The 27565-nt window shown below is 42.0% G+C and overlaps 2 protein-coding genes across 3 annotated transcripts; one reads left to right on the top strand and one right to left on the bottom strand.

The window, feature by feature from the left end:
* Positions 1–2470: 2470 nt before the first annotated feature.
* LOC112263514 (26S proteasome regulatory subunit 6A-B) lies at positions 2471–14654 on the top strand. 2 transcript variants are annotated; one of them, XM_024439895.2, is made up of 13 exons: positions 2471–2673; positions 6349–6593; positions 7112–7192; positions 7391–7516; positions 7693–7797; positions 9347–9409; positions 9541–9678; positions 9774–9917; positions 11638–11786; positions 11907–12003; positions 13758–13903; positions 14043–14124; positions 14321–14654. In XM_024439895.2, exons 2-13 carry the CDS (start codon positions 6552–6554, stop codon positions 14429–14431), a joined length of 1284 nt encoding a protein of 427 aa, XP_024295663.1. In that variant the 5' UTR covers positions 2471–2673; positions 6349–6551; the 3' UTR covers positions 14432–14654. The 2 variants fall into 2 exon arrangements, with proteins under 2 accessions (XP_024295663.1, XP_024295662.1); XM_024439894.2 differs by lacking the exon at positions 2471–2673 and having other exon boundaries at positions 5762–6593.
* A 337-nt stretch (positions 14655–14991) lies between these two features.
* On the bottom strand, positions 14992–27394 carry LOC112263515 (mitochondrial carrier homolog 2). Its single transcript, XM_024439896.2, has 13 exons — positions 27241–27394; positions 26138–26222; positions 19619–19725; positions 19270–19296; positions 19093–19149; positions 18717–18774; positions 18543–18594; positions 18393–18452; positions 18035–18128; positions 17569–17616; positions 17193–17260; positions 15863–15938; positions 14992–15718 (listed from the first exon to the last, which is right to left on the bottom strand). The coding sequence occupies exons 1-13, from the start codon at positions 27325–27327 to the stop codon at positions 15632–15634; spliced, it is 906 nt and encodes a 301-aa protein (XP_024295664.1). The 5' UTR covers positions 27328–27394; the 3' UTR covers positions 14992–15631.
* Between the last annotated feature and the right edge of the window lie 171 nt (positions 27395–27565).

Raw genomic sequence — 27565 nt, forward strand, 5'->3', positions numbered from 1 at the left:
GATTCGTATTTGCTTGATCGATGGTGATTCCGTACACCCCCTGAATTATAGGTTCCTGTTATATGGCATACAGGAGTGTATACAGTGGCAAGAAAAAGTATGTGAACCCTTTGGAATTACCTGGAGTTCTACATAAAATCAAACTTGATGACCAATTTATCAGGTATGAAGGTAAGACCCAGATCCAGACACGTAATTACAAATGGTTTAATAATCCAACAGGGGCCGGCAATAGACCGGTCAAGGCAGGCAGGGGTCAGTAAACCAGAGGTGGGGCAACTGTACCGGACAGAGGCAGGCTCAGGGTAGGCAGAGGTCAATAATCCAGAGGTGGGGCAAAGGTACAGGTCGGCAGGCAGGGTCAGGACAGGCAGGGGTCAAAACCAGGAGGGCGAGAAAAAGAGAGCCTGGGAAAAGCAGGAGCTGAGAACAAAGCGCTGTTTGACTTGACAAACTGGCAACAGACAAACAGAACACAGGTATAAACGCACAGGTTGATAATGAGGGAGATGGGCGACAATCACAAAGACCGGTGAAACAGACCAGGGTGTGACAGATCTGATCTTCATCTAAGTCACACCAATAGACAAACATTAGTGTGCTTAAACTAATAAAACATCAATGATTGTATATTTCTTATCTACATTGAATACATCATTTAAACATTCACAGTGTAGGTTGGAAAAAGTATGTGAACCCCTAGGCTAGGGGTCTCCATCCCCCTCCAGGTGTCGCCCATTTCCCTCATTATCAACCCGTGTATTTATACCTGTGTTCTCTATTTGTCTGTTGCCAGTTTGTCAAGTCAACGAATCTCGTCTTATTGATTGGACTCCAGGTTAGCTGACTCCTGACTCCAATTAGCTTTTGGAGAAGTCATTAGCCTAGGGGTTGAAAGAAATGTTATAATATCTGTCCATTATAGGAACACCTGTAATTACAAAAGTACAATGATTCATGTTTTGCTTAATCTTGAGGTTAAGAATCAGTGGTAGACACTTTGTAAGTGCATGAAGAGGTCAACTGTACAAAAGTAATATGCCTGTGAACTATACTTTCAGTTCCTGTTTATTTGACCTTTTATTTCGCTAGGCAAGTCAGTTAAGAACAAATTCTTATTTACAATGACGGCCTAAGAACAGTGGGTTAACTGCCTTGTTCAGGGGCAGAACAACAGATTTTTACCTTGTCAGCTCGGGATTCGATCTTGCATTCTTTCGGTTACTGGCCTGATGCTCTAACCACTACCTGCTGTCTTACATCTGCTAACACATGATAGCAATAGGAGGAAGAAGGATTGGGAAACTAACTGCAACATCTTTGAAAGTAACTGCAACATCTAACATCTTTGTATTAGAAACTATTAATTATGAGCTTATATGGTATTAAAGTTAAGGGACATCACCCTGGGAGGGGTGAACCTCAGTAGGGGATAAAAAGGGGAAAGACCATGTTTTGAACTGAGTGTGTTACTTGCAAATTACTGTAAGTGTATACTCCGGGTTGCAATCCGGCTTGAAATCCTTATTAAACAAACTAACCTCTGATCAAAGAAGTTTCCTGTCGTCTCTTGTATGAACTTAGGGCAGAAATCCCTTAGAGTTCATATACTTTTCCCAACCCACATTGTGAATGTTTAAATTATGTATTCAATATAGACAAGAAAAATACAATAATTTGGTGGGGCGGAGCTAGCATGTTGGAGTGAACGGCTGTGTGTGAGAGGCTCCTGCAACTTTTTTGCGAAATAATCTAATTTAACCTACTTTATGGCACATTTTACAACAAACGTTTCTTTCTAATACAAGATTGTAACTTTTTATATGAAAATGCAGAGTAATAAGCGACCAAAGGACAATAAATCCACAGCGGAGGCCTACTCCCCACTAAACAACGAGACAGACATGGCGGAAGGCACATGCAACAACGTGACACTTACCCGGGCTTTGGGGGAGCTACGTGTTGCTATAGCTGAGGATCTTAAGGCCACTATTGCTGAACTGGACACCAAAATCGAGAAAATCATTCGAACGGTCGCTTTGCATGGCCAGAGTATTGTGGACCTTGAGAAAGCTTCTGAATTCAACGCTGGTAGGATCGACGAGTTAGAGAAGCTATGCACGTCATTACAGGATAGTGTGCAGAGGCTTTCTGTGAAAGTGGTGGACCTGGAGGGCCGATCCAGATGTAATAACCTTCGCGTTGTTGGTCTGGCAGAGGGGGTGGAGGCGGGCTCTCACCCCACCGACTTCTTCGCCAAGCTATTGAAGGATGCAATGGGATCGGATGTTTTGGCTTCGGATCCCCAGCTGGACCGTGCACATCGTTCCCTTGTCCCAGTGCCTGGACCGGGCCAACGTCCTCGCCCAGTAATCATCTGTTGTCACAGTTTCAAGACCAAGGATCTTATCCTGCGTGAAGCTCGATTGAGGGGCAACCTGTCACATAAAGGGCACCCATTCCGTGTCTATGAGGATTATGCGCCCGATGTGGCAAAGCATCGCGCCGACTACAGAGATGTCATGACCAAACTCTACAAACTCCATCTTTGCCCAGCCTTGCTCTTCCCTGCAAGACTAAGAATTACCCCGCCTTCCGGTGAGAAGATTTGGCTCTCCTCAGTTTTGGACGCAGAGAAGTTAATCCGGGGATATACGCCAATCCCCCGTACAGGTTAGAGTGCCTTGTCATTGTGTGTTAGGGTCTGCTCATGGACTCGAATCCATACTATACCATAATGGGTGAAACCGTATTAAACGGGCTCAACAAGGGCTGGCGGTCAGAGCTCTCATTTAACGTTAAATTCACTTTCATCCCGGCTGTGCTCAGAGCGATGCATATTTTTACTTCCAGGTTTGATCACTGACACCTTCGGATGGATATACTTATATTCCCCCATTTTTGTTTTGTTTCGTTATTTATTTGACAATCATTACATTATTCTTATTACCATACCATTTATTTATCGCTTACAGGGGACTGGGGGTGATGGTTGGGCAGACGCAGACACCTGGTTAGCAAGTTGATGTTTTGTGCCGTTCTGCCTTTGTCTAGCCGTGGGCCGCTCTCCAGATTAGATTCCCACCAGCCCTCTGTAGTGCTTGTGTCTGTGTAGGTGTGCGTACATATAATTACTATTTGTACTTTATTACTATTTTCTCTTAGCATTTTAGTATTTTGTAGGTGTATATTTTAAATCAGTGTAGATTGTTATTCTGGGGTATGAATGTTTGTATGTGTGTGTATATGTGCATATGGATGTATATACATTTTTTAAATATATATTTTTATATATGCATTTTTTTGTGTGTGTGTGTGTGTGTGTGTATGTATGTGTGTGTATGTATGTGTATGAGTATGTATGTATATACAGTGGGGCAAAAAAGTATTTAGTCAGCCACCAATTGTGCAACTTCTCCCACTTAAAAAGATGAGAGAGGCCTGTAATTTTCATCATAGGTACACTTCAACCATGACAGACAAAATGAGGAAAAAAATCCAGAAAATCACATTGTAGGATTTTTAATTTATTTATTTGCAAATTATGGTGGAAAATAAGTATTTGGTCAATAACAAAAGTTTATCTCAATACTTTGTTATATACCCTTTGTTGGCAATGACAGAGGTCAAACGTTTTCTGTAAGTCTTGAAAAGGTTTTCACACACTGTTGCTGGTATTTTGGCCCATTCCTCCATGCAGATCTCCTCTAGAGCAGTGACGTTTTGGGGCTGTTGCTGGGCAACACGGACTTTCAACTCCCTCCAAAGATTTTCTATGGGGTTGAGATCTGGAGACTGGCTAGGCCACTCCAGGACCTTGAAATGCTTCTTACGAAGCCACTCCTTCGTTGCCTGGCCGGTGTGTTTGGGATCATTGTCATGCTGAAAGACCCAGGCACGTTTCATCTTCAATGCCCTTGCTGATGGAAGGAGGTTTTCACTCAAAATCTCACGATACATGGCCCCATTCATTCTTTCCTTTACACGGATCAGTCGTCCTGGTCCCTTTGCAGAAAAACAGCCCCAAAGCATGATGTTTCCACCCCCATGCTTCACAGTAGGTATGGTGTTCTTTGGATGCAACTCAGCTTTCTTTGTCCTCCAAACACGACGAGTTGAGTTTTTACCAAAAAGTTATATTTTGGTTTCATCTGACCATATGACATTCTCACAATCTTCTTCTGGATCATCCAAATGCTCTCTAGCAAACTTCAGACGGGCCTGGACATGTACTGGCTTAAGCAGGGGGACACGTCTGGCACTGCAGGATTTGAGTCCCTGGCGACGTAGTGTGTTACTGATGGTAGGCTTTGTTACTTTGTTCCCAGATCTCTGCAGGTCATTCACTAGGTCCCCCCTTGTGGTTCTGGGATTTTTGCTCACCGTTCTTGTGATCATTTTGACCCCACGGTGTGAGATCTTGCGTGCAGCCCCAGATCGAGGGAGATTATCAGTGGTCTTGTATGTCTTCCATTTCCTAATAATTGCTCCCACAGTTGCTTACCTATTGCAGATTCAGTCTTCCCCTCCTGGTGCAGGTCGACAATTTTGTTTCTGGTGTTTGACAGCTCTTTGGTCTTGGCCATAGTGGAGTTTGGAGTGTGACTGTTTGAGGTTGTGGACAGGTGTCTTTTATACTGATAACAAGTTCAAACAGGTGCCATTAATACAGGTAACGAGTGGAGGACAGAGGAGCCTCTTAAAGAGGAAGTTACAGGTCTGTGAGAGCCAGAAATCTTGCTTGTTTGTAGGTGACCAAATACTTATTTTCCACCATAATTTGCAAATAAATTCATTAAAAATCCCTACAATGTGATTTTCTGGATTTTTTTTCTCATTTTGTCTGTCATAGTTGAAGTGTACCTATGATGAAAATTACAGGCCTCACTCATCTTTTTATGTTGGAGAACTTGCACAATTGGTGGCTGACTAAATACTTTTTTGCCCCACTGTACAGTCAGTGCAGGAGAGTTGGTGCAAAAAAGTGTGTGTGTGAGTTGGGTTTCTAAGTATGTGCGAGTAGAGTCCAGTGTTTTCATAGAGTCAGTGCAAGAGAGTTAGTGCAAAAAAGGGACAATTGAGTGATGTACTGGGACGAACTCACCACCCTCTTGCGCTTTGAGGTTGGGTGCCTTGTAGTTGCCGTACCAAGCGGTGATGCAACAAGTCAAGATGCTTTCAATGGTGTAGCTGTAGAACTTCTTTAAGGATCTGAGGGCCCATGTCAAATCTTTTCACCCTTCTGAGGGGGAAGAGGTGCTGTCATGCTGTCTTCACAACTGTGTGGACCATGTTAATTTCTTAGTGATGTAGACACAGAGGAACTTGAAGCTCTCGACCTGCTACACTACAGCCCCATCGATGTGGATGACGTCGTGCTTGCCCCTCCGTTTCCTGTAGTCCACGATGTCTTGCTGACGTTGTTGTTCTGGCACCACACAGCCAGGTCTCTGACCTCCTCCCTATAGGCTGCCTCTGTAATAGTGTTGCTTCCAGCCCTCTCCTCGCCCCTACCTGGGCTTGAACCAGGGACCCTCTGCACACATTGACAACAGTCACCCTCAAAGCATCGTTACCTATCACTCCACAAAAGCCCCTGCCCTTGCAGAGCAAGAGAAATAATTACTTCAAGGTCTCCGAGCGAGTGACATCACTATTTGAAATGCCACTACCGCTCACCGCTAACTAGCTAGCCATTTCACACCGTTACACCTCATCGCTGTCGGTGATCAGGCCTACCACTGTGGTGTCATCAGCAAAAATGTATGATGGCGTTGGAGTCGTGCGTAGCCACACAGTCGTGGATGAACAGGGAGTACAGGAGGGTACTAAGCACAGACCCCTGTGTTGATGGTCTGCATGGCAGATGTGTTCTTGCCTACCCTCACCTCCTGGGGCAACCCCTCAGGAAGTCCAGGATCCAGTTGCAGAGGGAGGTGTTCAGTCCCAGGGTCCTGAGCTTGGTGATGAACTTGAAGGGGACTATGGTGTTGAATGTTGAGCTGTAGCCAAAGAACAGCATACTTACATACAGTAGGTATTCCTTTTGTCCAGGTGGGTGAAGGAAGTGCGTAGTGCAGTAGAGTTTGCGTCGTCTGTGGACGGTATAATTGTAGTGGATCCAGGGCTCATAGACAGGATGATGGTGTTGATGTGAGCCATGACCATGCTTTCAAAGCATTTCATGGCTATAGATGTGAGTGCTAAAGGGATAATAGCTATTTAGGCAGGTTAACTTGGTGTTATTGGGCTCGGGGACTCTTGAGTAGGAGTCCTGGTAGTCCGTTTGGCACTGCGGCCTTGCAAATGTTAACCTGAATACTGTCAACGAATGTTTTGTTTTCTCAGGCCCTTAAGCCTGTGTAGGGCTGTGATGTGGACTATGACTGAAGGAGTGGGATGCTTTTTAAAATGTATTGTATATGATGTGTTACCTCCCGATTCCCGCAATGGAGGGAAGGGGCGGCAATACACCGTATCGGTGGTAGTCTGCCGATAAACCTCAAAGAAAGGTATATAAGCGACTACCAAGAAGAAGAAGAAGAGAAAAGATGGCGTCGCTGAATGACAGATCAGTTTGGGATGAGGTGGAGGTTTGTTCCTTGAATTAACATATTTGAATGTTCATCAATTTATTATGATTAAAACATCTATTATTTGAATATGATCGTCACGATGAAGTTAACATGTGTCCAATGAACTAAAGAGCTGATCCTTATATCAGCTAGCATAGCTACAAGCTAACGTTAGCTAGCCTGTTAAATTGATGTGAGAGTGACACAGGACACTTTTCTTAACGTTAGCTTGGTTACATAAAACACACGTTTGGCTTGGTGTTTAGCCTGTTAAGGTAGTTAGCTAGTTATCGACTTTCTGGTCACTTAACTGTGTTAGCTGATAACTAACGTTACACACACACAGATTCGTAAACCTATCTGCAAGTTGTTAGCTAACGTTAGCCTGGCTATTTTCCTTGTCTTATTAGCCGCTAAGCTAGTTTGGATAGTTATCTTATAGCTAGGTATCGTGATTACTGTATAACGTTACCGTTAACGGTAGTAGTAAGATAGCTACGTTGTATCAAAATTACAATTTTGTTTGTCAACAATAGGATGGGATCGGCAAAGAAGTGCTCAACATGTCCCCTGAAGAGATCGTTCAGCGGACACGTCTTCTAGACAATGAAATAAAGGTAACGTTAGATAGCTAACTACTCATTTTAGCTGTTATTGGTGTATCAGTTGGCCCTCACTATTATTTATTTTTTTCAGCTACTTACCTGTTATGTCGCCACCATATACTTGACCGTTCCGTTTTTGAAATGACGATATGAAAAGTGTGAATAAGTTGCGCCTAGGTCTATACATTCAATTGGACTCTTATGTTGTAGATCATGAAGAGTGAGGTATTGAGGGTAACCCATGAGCTGCAGGCCATGAAGGACAAGATCAAAGAAAACACAGAGAAGATCAAAATGAACAAGACCCTGCCATACCTGGTCTCCAATATCATTGAGGTAGGAGAAATGGAGAAATATGTACACTTTTGTCTCAATGTCACATTGTTTTATTGTATTGAACAGTTTAGTGAAGCTCAATTCTTGTGGAGCTCACTTTTGTGATGGGTGTTTATGACCATACAACAGTGTATGGATCATCACAGGTTAAGTTTCCGATGTCTTAATTCTTGCAGCTTCTGGATGTGGACCCAAATGACCAGGAGGAGGATGGAGCAAATATTGATCTAGATTCCCAGAGGAAGGGCAAATGTGCTGTCATCAAAACATCTACAAGACAGGTAAGTAGCAACTAGGAGTATGTCCAATCCAGTGTTTTCTTCAGCAGTCATTTAGCTGTGGCGCTACGCGACGGCAAAATCGTTGCCGCCATGCCAACAAAATATGGAACATTAAAAAAATATTTATTCCAAGGCGCACTTTGAAGATGCTGGAACAGTACACATGTACTTTTCCTCGGCAAACAAAACAAGTAATTCATAGAAATGTCGGACACCCGCATAATAGTTTATCTATTTACCTTGTTGGCTTGTTTTGTGTTCTATGTGAGATGAATAATCCTCTTGAGGTGCATTCAAGTTACCAGTCCCAAATTGAATATAGGCTATATTTATTTAGTAGGCTACTCACAAACTTTTACCAGCTGCACCAGTTTACACTTTATATGTCCTGCTTCTGGTCTACTGAACTAATGCCTGAATTAATGTAATAATTTAATTTTTTACCTTTATTTTACTTGGCCAGTCGGTTAAGAACATATTCTTATTTTCAATGACGGCCTAGGAACAGTGGGTTAACTGCCTCGTTCTAGTCCAACGCTCTAACCTACCTGCCGCCCTTAATGAACTGAATTATTTAAATCAAATAGGCCTACCTGCTTGCAGGCTTTGCATCCATCTTCTGTGTTGTCCTTCCAAACTGGGGATTTCACTCGTGCAGCACCGGTTTCCACTATAGTTTTGTAGCCTGTTCTCTTATCGTAACCACTATTTTTATTTCTCCACTTAGGCCTATGTTAACCAATTTTGCGTGAGCAAGGCTATCCAGGGAAAGTAGACTTGGCAAAGTTTCGTATTATCACTTGGGGAGAGAGAACAAGCTCTGCACGTCTACAAATTTTTACGTTTTAGCACCACACCACCACAAGGGACGGTTTCCGGCTCCACACACTCAATGCGTGCATGGCTGGTAGCCTTATGTCTGTCTCGCCGCTCACCGAATGGAATTTGCAACACAACAAACTCCTGGGATTTTAAAATGTGTATCTCGATTTAAAATGTTTGCGACCATCATGTAATTGTTCTGACCCGTAAGCCGACCCACGGGTTGAAAGACTGTGGGGATCCGACCCGATGCAAGACTCTGCTAATGATTAGCCCAATAGGGTAAATGCAGATAGGAAACCCCATGCTTCAGCCTATTTATTTATAGCCACTATTCTTCATCAGTTGGGCTACAGGCAATAATGCTTATTGTAAATAGCGTACCTGATAATATGCTATTAGCAATATGTAAAAAATAATTTTACCAAGATGTTATTTTCCTCATTTCTGGAGGTTGAAATTATATTTTAGATGTCAGCATAATTTTATTTGCATTCATTTTGGACAAAAATGTATTTTTTTTTAAAATTCACTAGAACAAAATGAAATAAAACAGCCCCTCCGCTACATTTTCCCAGAGGAAATACTGGTCCGATCTACTTACAAGTTCAACTGCATTTTGATTAGTACCTTTCCTGTGTCATTCTTAGTAAATTTAAACAGTTATTAATAGGAGTTATTCAGCAGTTGCAGTTGACAGCGGTTGCCCCTTTTTGTGCTCTTGCAGGCATACTTCCTCCCGGTCATTGGCTTGGTGGATGCAGAGAAACTGAAGCCGGGAGACCTCGTGGTAAGCCCCTTTTAACTTCACTTGAGTGTCCTTGAATAGCAGCTCCCTCTGCTCAACAAGCTAAGGATTTATTTTTTGGCCATGCTTGAGTGTTGCATTTTATTTTTCTCTTTCCCTGTGGTGATGATCAGGGGGTAAACAAGGACTCATTCCTGATCCTGGAAACCCTGCCCGCGGAGTATGACTCCAGAGTCAAAGCCATGGAGGTGGACGAGCGCCCCGCTGAACAGTACAGTGACATTGGGGGATTAGACAAACAGATCAAGGAGGTCCGATATTATCATTAGTATCTTGTCTCTTTAGAAACTCTTATATGAATGTTACTAAAACTGCAATTACGTGGTGCTATTCTTCTGACTTTCAGCTGGTGGAAGCAATCGTTCTACCCATGAACCACAAGGAGAAGTTTGAGAACCTGGGTATTCAGCCACCTAAGGGGGTTTTGATGTATGGCCCCCCAGGCACAGGGAAAACCCTACTGGCTAGGGCCTGTGCTGCACAGACCAAGGTAAAACAAAACACTGACCTTCTGGCTTGCAGTTTAGCAAGGGGTTATTTGTTAGTGCGGGAGTGTCAACTCCTTTTCTGCTTTAGGTACAATTGTGTCGACAGGCAGAGGTTGATTTATTTACAGTTGAAGTCGGAAGTTTATATACACCTTAGCCAAATGCATTTAAACTCAGTTTTTCACAATTCTTGACATTTTAATCCTAGTAAAAATTCCCTGTCTTATGTCAGTTAGGATCACCAATTTATTTTAATAATATTAAATGTCAGAATAATAGTAGAGGGATTTATTTAAGCTTTTATTTCTTTCATCACATTCCCAGTGCGTCAGAAGTTTACATACCCTGAATTAGTATTTTGCAGCATTGCCTTTAAATTGTTGGGCGAAATGTTTCGGGTAGCTTCCACAAGCTTCCCACAATAAGTTGGTGAATGACAGAGCTGGTGTAACTGAGTAGGGTTTGCAGGCCACCTTGCTCGCACACGCCTTTTCAGTTCTGCCCACAAATGTTCTATAGGATTGAGGTCAGGGCTTTGTGATGGCCACTCTAATACCTTGACTTTGTTGTCCTTAAGCCATTTTGCCACAACTTTGGAAGTAGGCTTGGGGTCATTGTCCATTTGGAAAACCCATTTGCGACCAAGCTTTAACTTCCTGACTGATGTCTTGAGATGTTGCTTCATTATATCCACATCATTTTACTTCCTCATGATGCCATCTATTTTGTGAAGTGCACCAGTCCCTCCTGCAGCAAAGCACCCATACAACATGATGCTGCCACCATCGTGCTTCACGGTTGGGGTGGTGTTCTTCGGCTTGCAAGCCTACCCCCTTTTTCCTACAAACATTAGGATGGTCATTATGGCCAAACAGTTCTATTTTTGTTTAATCAGACCAGAGGACATTTCTCCAAAAAGTACGACTTTTGTCCCCATAAGCAGTTGCAAACTGTAGTCTGTCTTTTTTATGGCAGTTTTGTCGCAGTGGCTTCTTCTTGCTGAGTGGCCTTTTAGGTTATGTCGATATAGGACTCGTTTAACTGTGGATATAGATACTTTTGTACCTGTTTCCACCAGCATCTTCACAAGGTCCTTTGCTGTTCTGGGATTGATTTGCCCTTTTCGCACCAAAGTACGTTCATCTCTAGGAGACAGAACGCGTCTCCTTCCTGAGCGGTATGACGGCTGCGTGGTCTCAAGGTGTTTAGACTTGCGTACTATTGTTTGTACAGATGAATGTGGTACCTTCAGGCGTATGGAAATTGCTCCCAAGGATGAACTAGACTTATGGAAGTCTACAAAAAAAAAAAATCTGGGGTCTTGGCTGATTTCTTTTGATATTCCTATGATGTTAAGCAAAGAGGCACTGAGTTTGAAGGTAGGCCTTGAAATACATATACAGGTACACCTCCAATTGACTTGAATGATGTCAATTAGCCTATCAGAAGCTTCTAAAACCATGACATCTTTTTCTGGGAATTTTCCAAGCTGTTTAAAGGCACAGTCAACTTAGTGTATGTAAACTTCTGACCCACTGGAATTGTGATTGAAATAATCTGTCTGTAAACAATTGTTGGAAAAATGTCTTGTCATGCACAAAGAATATGTCCTAACGGACTTTCCAAAACTGTAGTTTGTTAACAAGGAATTTGTGGAGTGGTTGAAAAACGAGTTTTAATGTAAACTTCCCGACTTCAACTGTACTTTTCATCCTTCTACAGGCCACATTCTTCAAGTTGGCTGGCCCACAGCTGGTCCAGATGTTCATTGGTGATGGTGCCAAGCTGGTCCGAGACGCCTTTAACCTAGCCAAGGAGAAGGCCCCCTCCATCATCTTCATAGATGAGCTGGACGCCATTGGAACCAAACGGTGAGTGGTGCAGTTAAACTGTACGAGTCCTACACTGTAAACCGAGAAGTTTCACAGTTGCTTTCCATAGCTGTTTAATAGCATCGACACACGCCTCTGATCCTTTTTTGATTTCTCCAGGTTTGACAGTGAGAAATCAGGTGACAGGGAGGTACAGAGAACTATGCTTGAGCTCCTCAACCAGCTGGATGGGTTCCAGTCCAAGATGCAAGTTAAGGTATTGCTCGGTTCTTTACATTTTTTTCTTAATCAGCTGTACTTGAGGTACCCAAGATACCTGGTACCTAAGGAGAAATGCCTGTTTCACTATGCTATGAGGAAGGCCCTATATTGTTAGCCTGGCTGATGCGACTCGCGTGACTCAGCACAGGGAGAGTGGTGATGCACTGGTCTGGATAGGCCGTTGTAAATGCATTATTGATTGGTTCTCATCGCTGAATTTTTTTGTGTGCAGTGTGAACTCCAAAGGAACTCAGACCCCTCAAAAAAACCCCCAAAGCCAACTGAACTGAGACCATCTCGAGAGGCAGTCTGACTTAAGTTTGAATTTTTAGGGAATTGTGTACACAATGCACCATTTCCCCTGCCATAACCCCTCACATTGGTGCCACAAAAGAGAGATGACGTGTTCTGTTTTTGGATATTGATTAGCGATTGTCATGGATGCACAGACATTACAAAATTCCTGGAGTTTTATACTGACACGATGTTCAGATATTTTTTTTTGCAATATGTGATCTTTAGACTAAAGGTCTTCACAGGTCTAATGGATCTGAAATTCTAACAGACCTGAAACCCAGAGCAGGTCTGTGTTCTAAATTTGGTCTTTTGTCTTGGGTAAAATTGATTTACCGATTGGACCTGTCCATTTTGTTAATTTATTGTTTGTGTGATAACTGCATGAGCTTGTTATGTCAGCCAATTGCAACTCAATAAAACGTATAGCTTATGTCCAGCTGAAACTGGTTCCAGCTGCTCACCTCTGAGGAGAGTAAAAGGAGCCTTGGACTAGGCTACTGTTCATTGCGAAGATGGAGTTATTTTTCATTGAAGGAAGAAAATGAGAGGAGAAAGAGTAGTGAAAAGAAGCTGACAAGGGGATTGTCCTCAGGGACAAATTTTAATGTTGTGGACAAAGATGAGAAGAACGTTGGCACGGCCAAATGGACTGTGTGCAACTCACTATTCAAGTTTGAAACAATTGTATACCTTTTCATTTATTTATTTTTAAATGTATTAATTGTTTAGTCACTAATAATTATACGTTTGTTGTAAAAATTCATAGAATTAGCCTATTGCTGTCGTTTGGTAGGCCAACGGTAAGTAAATCGCCTTTGTTGGTAATAGCTGCAATATAGACCGAGCCTGTTAAACCTTTTTGAAGAGTTTATTCTGTTGAGTCATTTTCATTAGAAAAATGTCATTCCAGCTGTAATGTATGCCGCAATAAAATAGAATTACCGGTACTCCTGCTATGCTTTTCGCACTCAAACCATGAAAAGGATAAATCAGAGGGCAAGATGCAAAATGTAATTTAATGGCGCAATATAGTAACCTGTTTGTATTTTCCCTATAAACAATGACTTGACCCCCTTTTATTACCATGATAAAGCAAAGCAACTTTTATGTGGTATGGTTATTATTAACCTTAGCTACCGCAGGCCTATGACGGCAGTGCTCACTGGCACTCCAACTGACTCTGACAGTTGAACTTGAGGTGAGAGAGAGATGTTTTATTTTTTCCTGGGAGGTTGAGACCTCTCATTGTTTCGATTTGGTGATCGGGGACTGTGTGTGGGTGTTTGAGTGAGAAAGACAGAGGAGAAATGATCAGTAAAAAGCACAGCCCCCTTCATTATCAACCACATCAAAAGTCTTTCCAAACTGAGGTCAGGAGGACTTCGAGTTAGGTGTCAGCCAGACTACTATACTTTACGCTGACACCTTGAATTTCTGATTCTCTTCTGCCAGGTTATCGCTGCCACTAACAGGATAGATATCCTAGATCCCGCACTGCTGCGTTCTGGACGTCTGGACCGTAAGATTGAGTTCCCAATGCCCAATGAGGAAGCACGAGCCCGCATCATGCAGATTCACTCACGCAAGATGAACGTCAGGTTCGGACCAATCCACTATGCTTCATCCTACATTAGCCAAATTGATATACATGTTATGATTAAATGTACTGTCTAGCTCAAAGTAATACACGGGTTCCTCATGTAGTATTCAGAATCTGATTGACTTTTTTTCCCACAGCCCTGATGTCAACTACGAGGAGCTGGCCAGGTGCACTGATGACTTCAATGGCGCCCAGTGCAAAGCAGCATGTGTGGAGGCGGTGAGTCATACCTCTCACACTAAACCAGCCCTATTAACTAAAGTACAGTTACATTGTTTCCCCCGGTGAAATACTGTTCAGTCACCTGTGTGCCAAGGTTTTGATTTTAAGACTTAATTTGCCCTTCTTAAACTTTATCAATATATTTAGGAACGTCAAGCACAAACAAGGATTTTACTTTCTTTCCTTCTCCCAGGGTATGATCGCCCTTCGCAGGGGCGCAACTGAGCTCAATCATGAGGACTACATGGAAGGCATCTTGGAAGTACAAGCTAAAAAGAAGGCCAACCTGCAGTACTATGCCTAAGGCTCTTCAGGGGAAGTGTGTGATACTCTCCAGTTGTATCCAAAACATGAACCAATCTGTACAGCACTAATTGCCACTTCTCATTCTTTGGTGCTTCGGAATGCCACTTCTCACTCTTTGGTGCTTCGGAAGTTGTTTGGTGTGAGGCTGGGACTGGAGACATGTTTTGGTTTATTATTGTATTATTGGTCCATGAAAGAATTAAAAAAAAAATTTTCATTAATACATTTGCCCTTTGGTGAGATGGAAACAATTAACACATTGTGGCAAAGACATCGCCACGTTATTTCAGATGTTACCATTTACAAATATTATGAAAGGGACATTTTGCCACAATATTCAGGCTGTTACCTGCGAGTACTTCCAATGGAGTGTCAAGGGCCAATGTACTTCTGTGAAAGTTATCGCCTATTGCCATTCTATTCAGTTTGTGTTGCAAATGTTCAGGGTGCAACTTGACTGAAATTACTAATTCTGAATCAATGTTTCAGGGGACTAGCTACACACTGGAGAATGAAATCAAAAGCTTAAAACCCAATGCTGTAAGAGAAAGCAGAAAGTCCAAAAAAGCATCTTTATTTGGATCAGTCAAAATGAGTTAATACAAGCACCTGACTGCTTCGACAAGGCCATAGACATGTCAACACTCTCCATAGCTCAGTGTGGCCCCAAGTTACCTTAACGCATCCATTTCTTATCGCATGATTACATACATCAATACAAGGTCCCAATTCCCAATAACTTTTGAATTAAACATTACATGCAGATTAGCTAAAACTTTCTTCTATTCAGGGAGGGCCTCCACTCAATGCCAGCCAGATATACAGGGTATTCTGATGGTTTGTATATTGGCAATGGGAGACTAAATTGTATGTCACCTATCACAGAAAGAGGAACTGGGAACTATTGCAATCTGGTTTATTCCTGGATTTATGTGAAACGGCTCCATTTAATTATCCTGCAGTACAGTTTTACACATTTCTATATAATAAAATAAAGCTCTTCACATTTCCAATCAAAGCAGCACATTGTTTTACAGCAATGCAATTGTATCTTTACTTGATGACAGACTCGGACAGGTTGTTTAAAAAAAAATCGTAAACAAGTGCATACAAAGGATTAGATGCCAGTGATCCACCCCCTTTCAGGCAATGTCAATTTATATTATTACAATTAGATTCTATGCAGGTAGTTCAAGACTTAAAAAAATCTCTTCTGGTCAGTTGCATAAGTCTTCCCCACAGGCAGCTTCCGGAAAAATAAACTGTTGCCTCTGCTCATGTTTCCCTATAAATAGAGAGAATACAAACAAAACAGGAACAGCTTAAATGGCACAAATTCATCCATAATAATTCAATTTAACACGTTAACCAACGTGAATAACTAAGGATCTTATGGTTACATCTGTATTTTTGTGTAGCAGCAACCTACCTCTAGGCTCAGGTGCCTCCAGCAGTCCACCCAGGTTGGATATATTGAAGCATAGGGAGGGAGGCCGCCAGCCAGACTGTAAAAGACAGGAGTGCTTACGTGGACAGCCAGCCTCAGACATAAACCACTCACTACAGGGAAACTTTAAAAAAGGTCCAATGGAGCCATTTAAATTGCTGTCAAATCATTTCTGGGTAATTGTTTTGAATTAAAATGGTCTCAAGCAAGATTTTTCCTAGGACTGTTGGAGTGGTATAAGTGAGGGACCTATTTGGACGAGCCTTATATGCAAAGGGATATGTAACCTGGAAACTAGCCATCATTGGCAGAGGTTTGAAATGATGGATGGGTGATATGGCCTAACAATCATACCTCTCTTTAGTTATGGCTGTTTCACAATTTATCAACAACATTTATCAACATTTACATTTCAAACAGTCAGCAATAATTAATGAATTCAGAGCTTATGAAATTATACATAGGCTAAATAAGCATTCCACTAATAATTTTATTAGTTCAACATGCTTTTTTGGAATAGTGTTTGAACAGCATCCTAGTCAGATGTTGGAAATCAAGTGACCTACCTTAAGCTTATTGCACATTTAGAAAACCGACTAGACAGTCTTTGGCTAAAGTACTGCAATACCGTGCAACAAACTGATCATTAATTTTAGAGAATCGATATTCCCATTTTAGTTGTCTGCTCTGAGCCAATTTGAGGAGTGGAGACAAAGGGTATTGTTAGACAGGCTAATTTCTCTTTTACAGTAAAATAATGTTTGTTCATATGACCGATTCTGTTCAACCAAACCTCAAATGCAAATATCGAGTTGAATTCACTTGTCAGAGAGGAAGAAGCGATCTCATCTATGTTGTTGTGAGTGGCAGGGGAGGAGTTTGGTGTGTGTAAACAGAGGAAGATGCAAAGCGTGAGGTTCCACTCTCGCCAAAATCTGTCCAAAATAAGCCCAATGCGTTTCCATGGGTTTTTATTTTGGACCTTAGCCTGCCTTCAGGACAATGACTCCCTCCCATTGTTGGGGCAGAGACATGAGCATCTCGTCATTATATACGCATCTCTGGTGTAAATGGAAAGGTATACACAGCACAGAAGGATTGAAGGAGACGAGACCGAAACGAGATCAAGGGGACAAATGCTCCGAAAAACAAACTTGGATTCTTGTGATACAGATATTTAGAATATTACCCAAAAACAAATTAATTTGATATAGTTGCCCAGACCTATTTGAAAAGCTTTGTGTTATTGGTCTATGAACTTACACCGACTGGTGATGTTGGTGTAAAAAAACATCCAAATGCAGCTACTTACCCGCAGTTGTTGACAGCCATGAGGTTTGACACCAAAACAAAGGGGTATGTGAGCATACTGGCGAAGAACTGGAACACGAGAGAGAGATACAAATTGACAACATCAGCAACCAAGGAAATACATTAACATTTTAGTAATTAGGCAGCTCTTATAAAGAGCTACTTACAGTAGTGAGTGCATACATTTATTTAAATTTTGTACTGGTCCCCTGTGGGAATTGAACCCACAACCCTGGTGTTGCAAGCACCATGCTCTACCAACTGGACCCCAATAAAAATCCCATCAACTGTTTATTACCTGTATGGTATTACTAGTTGCCTGTGTTATGGCCTTACATTGATAATTGATAGATTTAAAACAAATGCTTTACACTTACCCCAGTCACAGCCTGAGAGCAGTTCTTTATTTCTCCTGTGTGACTCATCTGTGAGGAAAGGATATAAAATAAATAAAAAATGAATAATCACTTACCCATGCATTCTACACTGACAATGTACTTCAGTACAGGATCACTTTTTTATGTGAGGTCCACATCTACTTTAAAGGCCCAGTGCAGTCAAAAATGTGGTTTTCCTATGTTTAAAATAAAATAAAAAATAGAATACCACACTGAGGTTGGAATAATACTGTGAAAATTATAATGCCCTTTTAGTGCAAGAACAGTCTGAAAAGGCCGCCTGAATGTTCAGCCTGTTTTGGTGGGATGGAGTTTTGGCCTGCCTGTGAAAACAATCACAGTAAGGTACTTCATTGTTACCCAGAAATGATTTGACACGGAGATAAAGATGGCGGCATTGGACCTTTAAACAAGTGTCAAAAATCTCCAAATCCATCTGACTTACTGAGTCGTCAATGGCGTATGTGTTGACGAGGTGGGCAAGCATGTTGCAGATCCACAGAGACAGCACGTCACCCAGCAGACGAGGAATAAGGCCTCTGCATGAGAGCACAGCTATTAGTCAGAGGTTAAGACGACAGGGAAAAAGAGGTCATGGTACAGACATCCAGAGAAAACAGCCTCTAGACAACAATTAATTAGCAAGATTCAGAAGCAAGCATAAACCTACTTTTAAAAATAACTTCTAAAAGGATTGACTGAATTTACTGAGGTCAAATGTATTCTAGTAATTTAGCATGTCAGGACTAAAGGTTGCCCTTGATGAAACATTGGTCATGTAGCCAAAGGAAGATCATACTTACGCAAAGAATCCCAGAACTCCTTCATTCTTGTAGACAGTGACGATGGAATCAAACACTCCACTGCAAGAAAACAAGAAACATTTGTAATATTATTATTTATGGCTATAAATCGTTTAAACACATATTGAACTTAGGTTAAGAAAAACTCACCTGTACTTGGTTTCTCTACCGATAAACTGGACCATGCATCTCAAGGTGATCACTTTGGAAAAAACATAACATAAACCATTAAGCCAGTATCCATGCAGTAGTCATGCTCCTATGAGAACATTTGAGGCAAAGGGTGACATGACAAAAGTTGCTCGACACAAACAGTACAATTACCATGGAAGGGGTGCGTGACGATCGTGGCACAGGAGCGGGCTATCATCTCTTTGGTTGTCTAGTAAAAGAAAAACAGAAAGAATGGAGATGCAGAATTTGGGAGAAACCATGAATCCAGTTTGGACAGCTTAAGCTGTGGATAATTCCCCTTACACTAAGAACCATCTCCGCTCCAGATATTAACTTACTTGCGTATGGTGAAAAAAGACAGCTAAGCGACAATTTACAGAATAAGGTCTGTTCAAGCCACGTCTAACAGAACTGTGAAACAAATCTGAATATTTTGATTGATCTTGGTTGTGTCAAAAGCAATAACATGCAAAAAAAAGAAGACATCTGTCAAACCATCTGCTTTACTGAACAAATGAATTCATACCTCATTCACAACATGCTGCAAGGATCCCTCTTCAGCTTTCTGACTGGTTCCAGAGACCTAAAAAAGATTGAAAACTAACCACCCATATCCACAGCCTGCATTTAAAAGATAAAAGATTTAATCAAATAAATAAGAGACAATTATACAATTAATCCATAACCAGGCCAAAATATTTACCTCATATTTGCCTGCATCCTGGCATCTCTGTTAAAGACAGCAATGATTAGTTCAACAGAGATCCATTTCCATAGTGGTGTGTCGACACATTGCCATTTATGAATTTAGAAGCAAATAGCATTTGTCACACTCATCATCCTAAGACAGTGAAAGGCCAATGCAGTTCAAGTCAGAGTCAATTCCCAAGCCAGCATATAGCTTATTCTCTGATGAGCATGACTTTTAATACAGAATGCGATCACATTTCCCATTTATTTATGTTTGAGGCTAGACTACTGCTGAGGTCTAGAAACATCAGATAACATTTATTTAAGAAGCTACATTAAGCCAGCTTGTTAGCTAGACCCACCTGCAAGACTCTGCTGTGTACAAGGGTGCCGATGGTCCCTGCACAGAGCCTGGGGGCTAGGCCATTAAAGAGACCTGCCTTGCCATCAATCTTTATGATGTGCTTTGCTAAAAGACAGAAATTAGAGGATCAAAAGGACACAGAAAATATGTTCATTAGTCAGACTGTATGGTACGGATAGGCCCGTCTTATTTCCGGTAGCCTACTAGTTGGAGTTTAACACCAAGATAAGTCTAGTTTTAAATCCATCACTAGTAGTGCTGCACAGGTTGACTCATAACCCGCAGTCCCCGCGGTTATATCCGCTGGGCAGGCTGGTTTAGTATCATGAAATATTGCGTGAATGAAGGCCAGGTTGAATAAAGAGAAAACAATACCTTTAAAAAAAAAAGGCAAAATATATTTTTTTCTTTCATTATTTTATGCTCTCTGGCATTAGTGCCTATGCATATAAGCTTTAGGGCCTAACTGTACAACAGCCAAATATCCAACACGCCAACCATCAAAACACTTTTGCGAACGGGCAGAAAGAGTTAACATCGATCCACGGAGGCAAAAGGACAATGTCGGAGTTTAATTCAATCAGAGAAAAGCCACGAAATGGAGAGTTGAAAAAGATTTGGTGAAGTGGTAAAAGAGGATGATGGCAGTGCCGCCGGCTATGTTGTGTGTGATGATTGTGAGGTGCTATAAAAATTTGACAGTCAAGACAGGGACTTCAAATAGACCTATGGCACGTCAAGGGAACTGTAGCCTACTGTTCAGATGGTTCAAATGAAAGCTGAAATCTGGACACTGACTGTAACCTCTCACATCGCCTTAATATGAACTCCTGCAGAACTAAGCATTTCTTGCAGTAAAATTATACACCAAGTGAAGGACACATTTTGACTTGGGAACAGGAGTGGAGAAATATGGTTGATTTCTTTCAGCATCTTGAGAGCATGCAAATCCACATTTAGATGCCATCTGTAGAGATGTTATCTTTATCAGCATCATAAAAGCTGATTGTATTTTAACCACATAAAATATGCATCCAAGCCTAACTGAAATCTTTCACAGCTTTCCATTTCCTTACAACCGGTCAAACTAATGTAATTTGGAAAGTTAGCCAAAACTTTCCTTGTTATTTATTGCGTTTTCTTCCCAGTCCCTAGATGTCTTTGCTCCACAAAAGAAGCAGAGATGGCAGAAAGCTTTTCTGATGTCAACAAGATTGCATTCATTCTAACGATTTATGACATTCTGGTGACCAAGGGCTTATTTAGTCTTCTAGGCCAATATAATGACAGAAGATAAGCTGCATGTATCAAATTTAGACAAGTTGACTAACGAATAATCTACCAAAATGTCGTAAATTATAAGCACCAACATATCTTAAAATTTAGGCAAAATATATCTTGCACCCCGTCAACAAAAATGGTTTGCCATCTGACTGTAGTCTACAGCACAGTTTATTTACACTGCACAAAAAAATAAAGGCAACACTTAAACAACACAATGTAACTCCAAGTCAATCACACTTCTGTGAAATCACACTGTCCACTTAGGAAGCAACACTGATTGACAATAAATTTCACATGCTGTTGTGCAAATGGAATAGACAACAGGTGGAAATTATAGGCAATTAGCAAGACACCCCCAATAAAGGAGTGGTTCTGCAGGTGGTGACCACAGACCACTTCTCAGTTCCTATGCTTCCTGGCTGATGTTTTGGTCACTTGCTGGCGGTGCTTTCACTCTAGTGGTAGCATGAGACGGAGTCTACAACCCACACAAGTGGCTCAGGTAGTGCAGCTCATCCAGGATGGCACATCAATGCGAGCTGTGGCAAGAAGGTTTGCTGTGTCTGTCAGCGTAGTGTCCAGAGCATGGAGGCGCTACCAGGAGACAGGCCAGTACATCAGGAGACGTGGAGGAGGCCGTAGGAGGGCAACAACCCAGAAGCAGGACCGCTACCCCCGCCTTTGTGCAAGGAGGAGCAGGAGGAGCACTGCCAGAGCCCTGCAAAATGACCTCCAGCAGGCCACAACTGTGCATGTGTCTGCTCAAACGGTCAGAAACAAACTCCATGAGGGTGGTATGAGGGCCCGACGTCCACAGGTGCTCTTCACAGATGAAAGCAGGTTCACACTGAGCACGTGACAGACGTGACAGCCTGGAGACGCCGTGGAGAACATTCTGCTGCCTGCAACATCCTCCAGCATGACCGGTTTGGCGGTGGGTCAGTCATGGTGTGGGGTGGCATTTCTTTGGGGGGGCCGCACAGCCCTCCATGTGCTCGCCAGAGGTAGCCTGACTGCCATTAGGTACCGAGATGAGATCCTCAGACCCCTTGTGAGACCATATGCTGGTGCGGTTGGCCCTGGGTTCCTCCTAATGCAAGACAATGCTAGACCTCATGTGGTTGGGGTGTGTCAGCAGTTCCTGCAAGAGGAAGGCATTGATGCTATGGACTGGCCCACCCGTTCCCCAGACCTGAATCCAATTGAGCACATCTGGGACATCATGTCTCGCTCCATCCACCAACGCCACGTTGCACCACAGACTGTCCAGGAGTTGGCGGATGCTTTAGTCCAGGTCTGGGAGGAGATCCCTCAGGAGACCATCCGCCACCTCATCAGGAGCATGCCCAGGCGTTGTAGGCACGTCATACAGGCACGTGGAGGCCACACACACTACTGAGCCTCATTTTGACTTGTTTTTAGGACATTACATCAAAGTTGGATCAGCCTGTAGTGTGGTTTTCCACTTTAATTTTGAGTGTGACTCCAAATCCAGACCTCCATGGGTTGATCAATTTGATTTCCATTGATAATTTGTGTGATTTTGTTGTCAGCACATTCAATTATGTAAAGAAAAAAGTATTTTATAAGAATATTTCATTCATTCAGATCTAGGATGTGTTATTTTAGTGTTCCCTTTATTTTTTTGAGCAGTGTATTATGCTTGATCTGAAAATGTGTTCGGAGGCTCCGTATGGAGGGTGTGACAATTGTGGAGCCTCCAGAGGCATGCAGAAGCCAAACTGAGTGCCGTAGTCCGTACTGAAATGTTGTGCGCCTCCCAAATGTTGTAACAAAGAGATACGTATAGCTCTGGATTGATATGATTGGTTGACAGTAGGTGGGAGGTCCTGTATAAACAGAAACTCACTTCCTTGACAACTTCCTTCACAACAGCTCTGCACTGCTCCAGTAAACTACATGACCAAAAGTATATGGACACCTGCTCATCAAACATCTCATTCCAAAATCATGGGCATTAATATAGAGTTGGCCCCATTTTCTGCTATAACAGCCTCCACTCTTCTGGGAAGGCTTTCCACTAGATGTTGGAACATTGCTGCAGGGACTTGCTTCCATTCAGCCACAAGAGCATTAGCGAGGTCGGGTACTGATGTGGGGCGATTTGGCCTGGCTCGCAATCTGCGTTCCAATTCATCCCAAAGGTGTTCGATGAGGTTGAGGTCAGGGCTCTGTGCACTCCAGAAAAGTCCTTCCACACTGATCTCGACAAAGCATTTCTGTATGGACCTCGCTTTGTGCTTAGGGGCATTGTCATGCGGAAACAGTTAAGGGCCTTCCCCAAACTGTTGCCACAAAGTTGGAAGAATGGAATCATCGAAAATGTTATTGTATGCTGTAGCGTTAAGATTTCCCTTCACCGGAACTAAGGGGTCTAGTCCGAACGATGAAAAGCAGCCCCAGACCAACATTCATCTGCTAACAATCTTTACAGTTTGCACTATGCATTGGGGAAGGCAGCTTTATCCTGGCATCTGACAAACCCATATTCGCCCGTCGGACTGCCAGATGGTGAAGCGTGATTCAATCACTCCAGAGAACGCGTTTCCACTGTTCCAGAGTCCAATGGCGGCAAGCTTTGCACTACTCCAACAGACACTTGGCATTGCGCATGGTGATCTTAGGCTTGCGTGCGGTTGCTCGGCCAAGGCAAGGTCTCCATTTCATGAAGCCCTTACACAGCCTGGAAGTGTGTTTTGGGTCATTGTCCCGTTGAAAAACAAATGACAGCCCCACTAAGCGCAAACCAGATGGTTAAGTGTGTATCGCTGCAGAATGCTGTGGTAGCCATGCTGGTTAAGTGTGCCTTGAATTCTAAATAAATCACTGACAGTGGCACCAGCAAAGCACCCCCACACCACCTCTTCCATGCTTCACGGGGAGGAACCACACATGTGAAGATCATCCGTTCACCTGCTCTGCGTCTCACAAAGACATGGCGGTTGAACCAACAATCTCAAATTTGGACTCATCAGACCAAAGTACAGATTTCCACCGGTCTAATGTCCATTGCTCGTGTTTCTTGGCCCATGCAAGTCTCTTCTTATTGGAGTCCTTTAGTAGTGATTTCTTTGTAGCAATTTGACCATGAAGGCCTGATTCACGCAGTCTCCTCTGAACTGTTGATGTTGTGATGTTTCTATTACTTGAACTCTGTGGGCTGCAATTTCTGAGGCTGGTAACTTTAATGGACTTATCCTTTGCAGCAGAGGTACATCTGGGGTTTCCATTCCTGTGGCGGTCCTCACGAGAGCCAGTTTCGTCATTGTGCTTGATGGTTTTTGCGACTGCACTGGAAGACACTTACAAAGTTCTTGAAACTTTCCAGATTGACTGACCTTAATGTCTTGAAGTAATGATGGACTGGCATTTCGCATTGCTTATTTGAGTTGTTCTTGCCCTAATATGGACTTGGTATTTTACCAAGTAGGGCATCTTCTGTATACCACCCCTACCTTGTCACTACACAACTGATTGGCTCAAACGCATTAAGGAGGAAAGAAATTCCACAAAATAACTTAACAAGGCACACCTGTTAATTGAAATTCATTCCAGGTGACCACCTAATTTAGCTGGTTGAGAGAATGCCAGGAGTATGCAAAGCTACAGTATCATCAAGGATACTTTGAAAAAACTAAAATATATTTTGATTTGTTTAACACTTTTTTGCTTACTACATGACTCCATATGTGTTATTTCATAGTTCTGATGTCTTCACTATTATTCTACAATGTAGAAAATAGTTTAAAAAAACTAAAAAAACTTGAATGAGTAGGTGTCCATACTTTTGACTGGTACTGTACATCTGCATGTTTGTTTGTGCAACAGTATCTTCTAAATCAAAGAGGAATGCGCAAAACAATATGTTAGTTAAATGAAGTAGTTAAGAGAAAACATTAAAACGTAGCCAAAGATTATAGGGTCCCCTAGGAAACACGTGTCAACACTTTGGTTCCTGCCCTGTCACAATGACTCCTCCCTGGCATTTTAATTTGTTGTCATATCAAACACTATTTAAAGAACCCACTATTATATTCTAACTATCGAATTTGAATAATCATTCAATTTCCATGATTCCAACAGTTCACCCAACTGTTTTGCTCTAAATCACAAGTCAAAACGCAATTGCAACATTTGGTCAAAATGCCTAGATTGTTTGCACAAATCGTGCAGCCCTATGTAGCAGTGTGGAAATGATCTGAAATGAGTGCAGGAAATGCAGAAATTGATGAAAATGCTGAAATGTATTTTTGGTTGAAGTTGAGTTGAACAGTATAAAACAATCAAAATAGAGAAAGACCCATTGAAATCAATTAGAATGTATAGTTAGCTAACGCACTTTTATACTTTGCGTTGTAACATACAATCAACCTTATTTTAGTGCCCAAAAAGCATAATACTTCCAGGTCAATTTCTCCCCTTTCCAGCAAAATCAATGACGAGACCTTCCCGTCTCTGCATGACTGAAGGCAGTTGGGTCTTTTTTTACATTTTTTATTTTTAATGTCAAGATTTAACGTACGGCGTCAGAGCGGTCCGTTTCTTTAAACTTTTCTCCAAAACTATCGGGCAATTAACATGTAAATCAAAGCTTGAATAGAAACGTGGTTCACACCCCATATTTTTATGCCAACACAGTCGCATTAGTTTTCATTGCAGCCTCATTTGAATGCCGCGGTGGCGAAAATTTGTACGGAATGGGGTTAGTCAACAGTATTTGTTGGCACCCTCGAATCGGTCTCGCAATACTAATAAAAGCAAACGTGCCGTCTTTATTTTTAATACCATTATATTATATTTTGGCCATGTCGCCCAGCCCTATTCTGTACTGTCTTTGGTATTATTTTGTATTTGCCTCGCGCATAGGCAATTCGAAAAATCGGTTGTGAAATATGAACACGGAGCTCACATACGTTTGAAAAATGTAATTGCTAGTATTTTCTGTGAATATCATTTAAGATCGCACCAATTTAACACCCTACACCTGCTCCCTACTGGGCGTATAAACTACGCCCAGTAGGGAGCAGGACTATCTTTCATATTTCACAACCCCTATTTTAGAGTTGTCTATGCGCGAGTCAATACCAAAAGAATACCAAGGTGTCCTGTAGAGTTACGACCCACTTTCAACTAACTTGTGCAACCAGCCCGATGCTAATAGAAAAACCAGCTAATCATTTTGCAAGTGGGTAGACTGGAATTCAGGTCTCACCATAGGCAAACAGTCCTGGCAGCTGGTACACTTGTCTACCAAACAGGTTTCTTCCTATGGACGGAGGGAGAGGTTCATGTCCAACCTGAAAAAGGAGTACGTGTGCAATTGTCATTTATTAGGCTCTGGGTAATTATATAACACATTGCAGTGAACGAGGCCAAGTGTCAATCAGTTATAGTTAGAACTAGTACCATTTGCTAGGCTAGCTAGCTAGATTAACAATATGATACATGTTTGACTTTCTTTGCGGACATTTGACACAGTACATTTATCATACATCTTATCTGACAACAGCACACACGGTAATGCATTATGATCCAGCGTAGTACCCGGTTGTGTTATAACCTTACTCATTTGCTAGCCCGCGTTACTCGGGTGAGTGGGCCAAAGGGCACCCATCCTGAACGTTTTGAATGAGAGCTAGTTACGTTAGCCGGCTAACGTTAGCCAGTCGTTACTCTCAAGGTATTGATAATGTCACACAAATTAACATGACAGCTGGCTAAATAGAGTCATGTCTAGTTGGGATACTGTGTCAAATTTAGGTACAAATTAGTTTTTTTTGTGCATTTTAGCTAACCCTAATACTTTCGCTAAATTTAACCTAATTCTCCCAACCTGTTACAGTACATGTCATTGTTTCTCATAACCTGCTGCTTAAAGTCAAATTTGACAAAAGATGCATCCCTCCTAGACAAAACCGCTAGATATAAATAATTGTAAAACAATGTAATTGTTTATCTGCGACAAAACCGATAGTCGAAACTACTTCCTTAGTTAGCTAAAGAAGCTTAGCTCTTAACCTTTGCGTGGCGTCAACCCCCTAGCTACTAATTCTAGCTAGCTATAGAAACCTAAGGTTTGAAACGATAAGTAAACTGCTGTTTAGATATATTAATATATCATGAGATCAGCTTGAATTTATCAGCTGTGTGGAGTATGGAAAGTAACGTTAGTTATAGTTCGCTAGCTATTCGTTATGGCTGTTGTTGTAGCTAACATTAGCTACAGTAGCCTGTCAGTTACAGAACCGGCCTCGACGTAAAGCTAGCAGGATCAAACATTCTGGTTTGTTTAATCTCAATATATATAGATCTTACCTGAACTAGAACTTTGATGTACATGAGGGGGTGGGAAAGGACCGTTAATCCAGACCCCAGAAGTACTTGGCCACACGTGTCCGCCATTATGGAGCAAACTAATAGGATTCTTCTCCTCCCACCAACCGGGAAGAGAGGAAGGAAAGGAAGCTTCACTAGGTTAGTAACTCAACTCACATGACACAGAAGGGACCGCACAGGCCGCAGATTCTTCAGATGACTTTGTCGAAGACTTCATAGGATCCTACTGTGCTGGAATATAGACGTTTTAAATAATTTGTTTTCATCCTCTCTGAAAGATTAGTGGCTATATCAATTTAGCGCA

This window comes from Oncorhynchus tshawytscha, linkage group LG12 (assembly GCF_018296145.1).
Source record: "Oncorhynchus tshawytscha isolate Ot180627B linkage group LG12, Otsh_v2.0, whole genome shotgun sequence".
NCBI lineage: Eukaryota > Metazoa > Chordata > Actinopteri > Salmoniformes > Salmonidae > Oncorhynchus > Oncorhynchus tshawytscha.

Coding starts and splice junctions, on each gene's coding strand:
- LOC112263514 (XM_024439895.2), top strand. CDS start 6,552: ATGGCGTCGCTGAATGACAGATCAGTTTGGGATGAGGTGGAG. Junction 6,594..7,111: donor CAGTTTGGGATGAGGTGGAG/GTTTGTTCCTTG, acceptor TGTCAACAATAG/GATGGGATCGGCAAAGAAGT. Junction 7,193..7,390: donor TTCTAGACAATGAAATAAAG/GTAACGTTAGAT, acceptor CTTATGTTGTAG/ATCATGAAGAGTGAGGTATT.
- LOC112263515 (XM_024439896.2), bottom strand. CDS start 27,327: ATGGCGGACACGTGTGGCCAAGTACTTCTGGGGTCTGGATTAACGGTC. Junction 18,453..18,542: donor GGTAGAGAAACCAAGTACAG/GTGAGTTTTTCT, acceptor GTTTTCTTGCAG/TGGAGTGTTTGATTCCATCG. Junction 18,129..18,392: donor GGAGTTCTGGGATTCTTTGC/GTAAGTATGATC, acceptor GCTCTCATGCAG/AGGCCTTATTCCTCGTCTGC.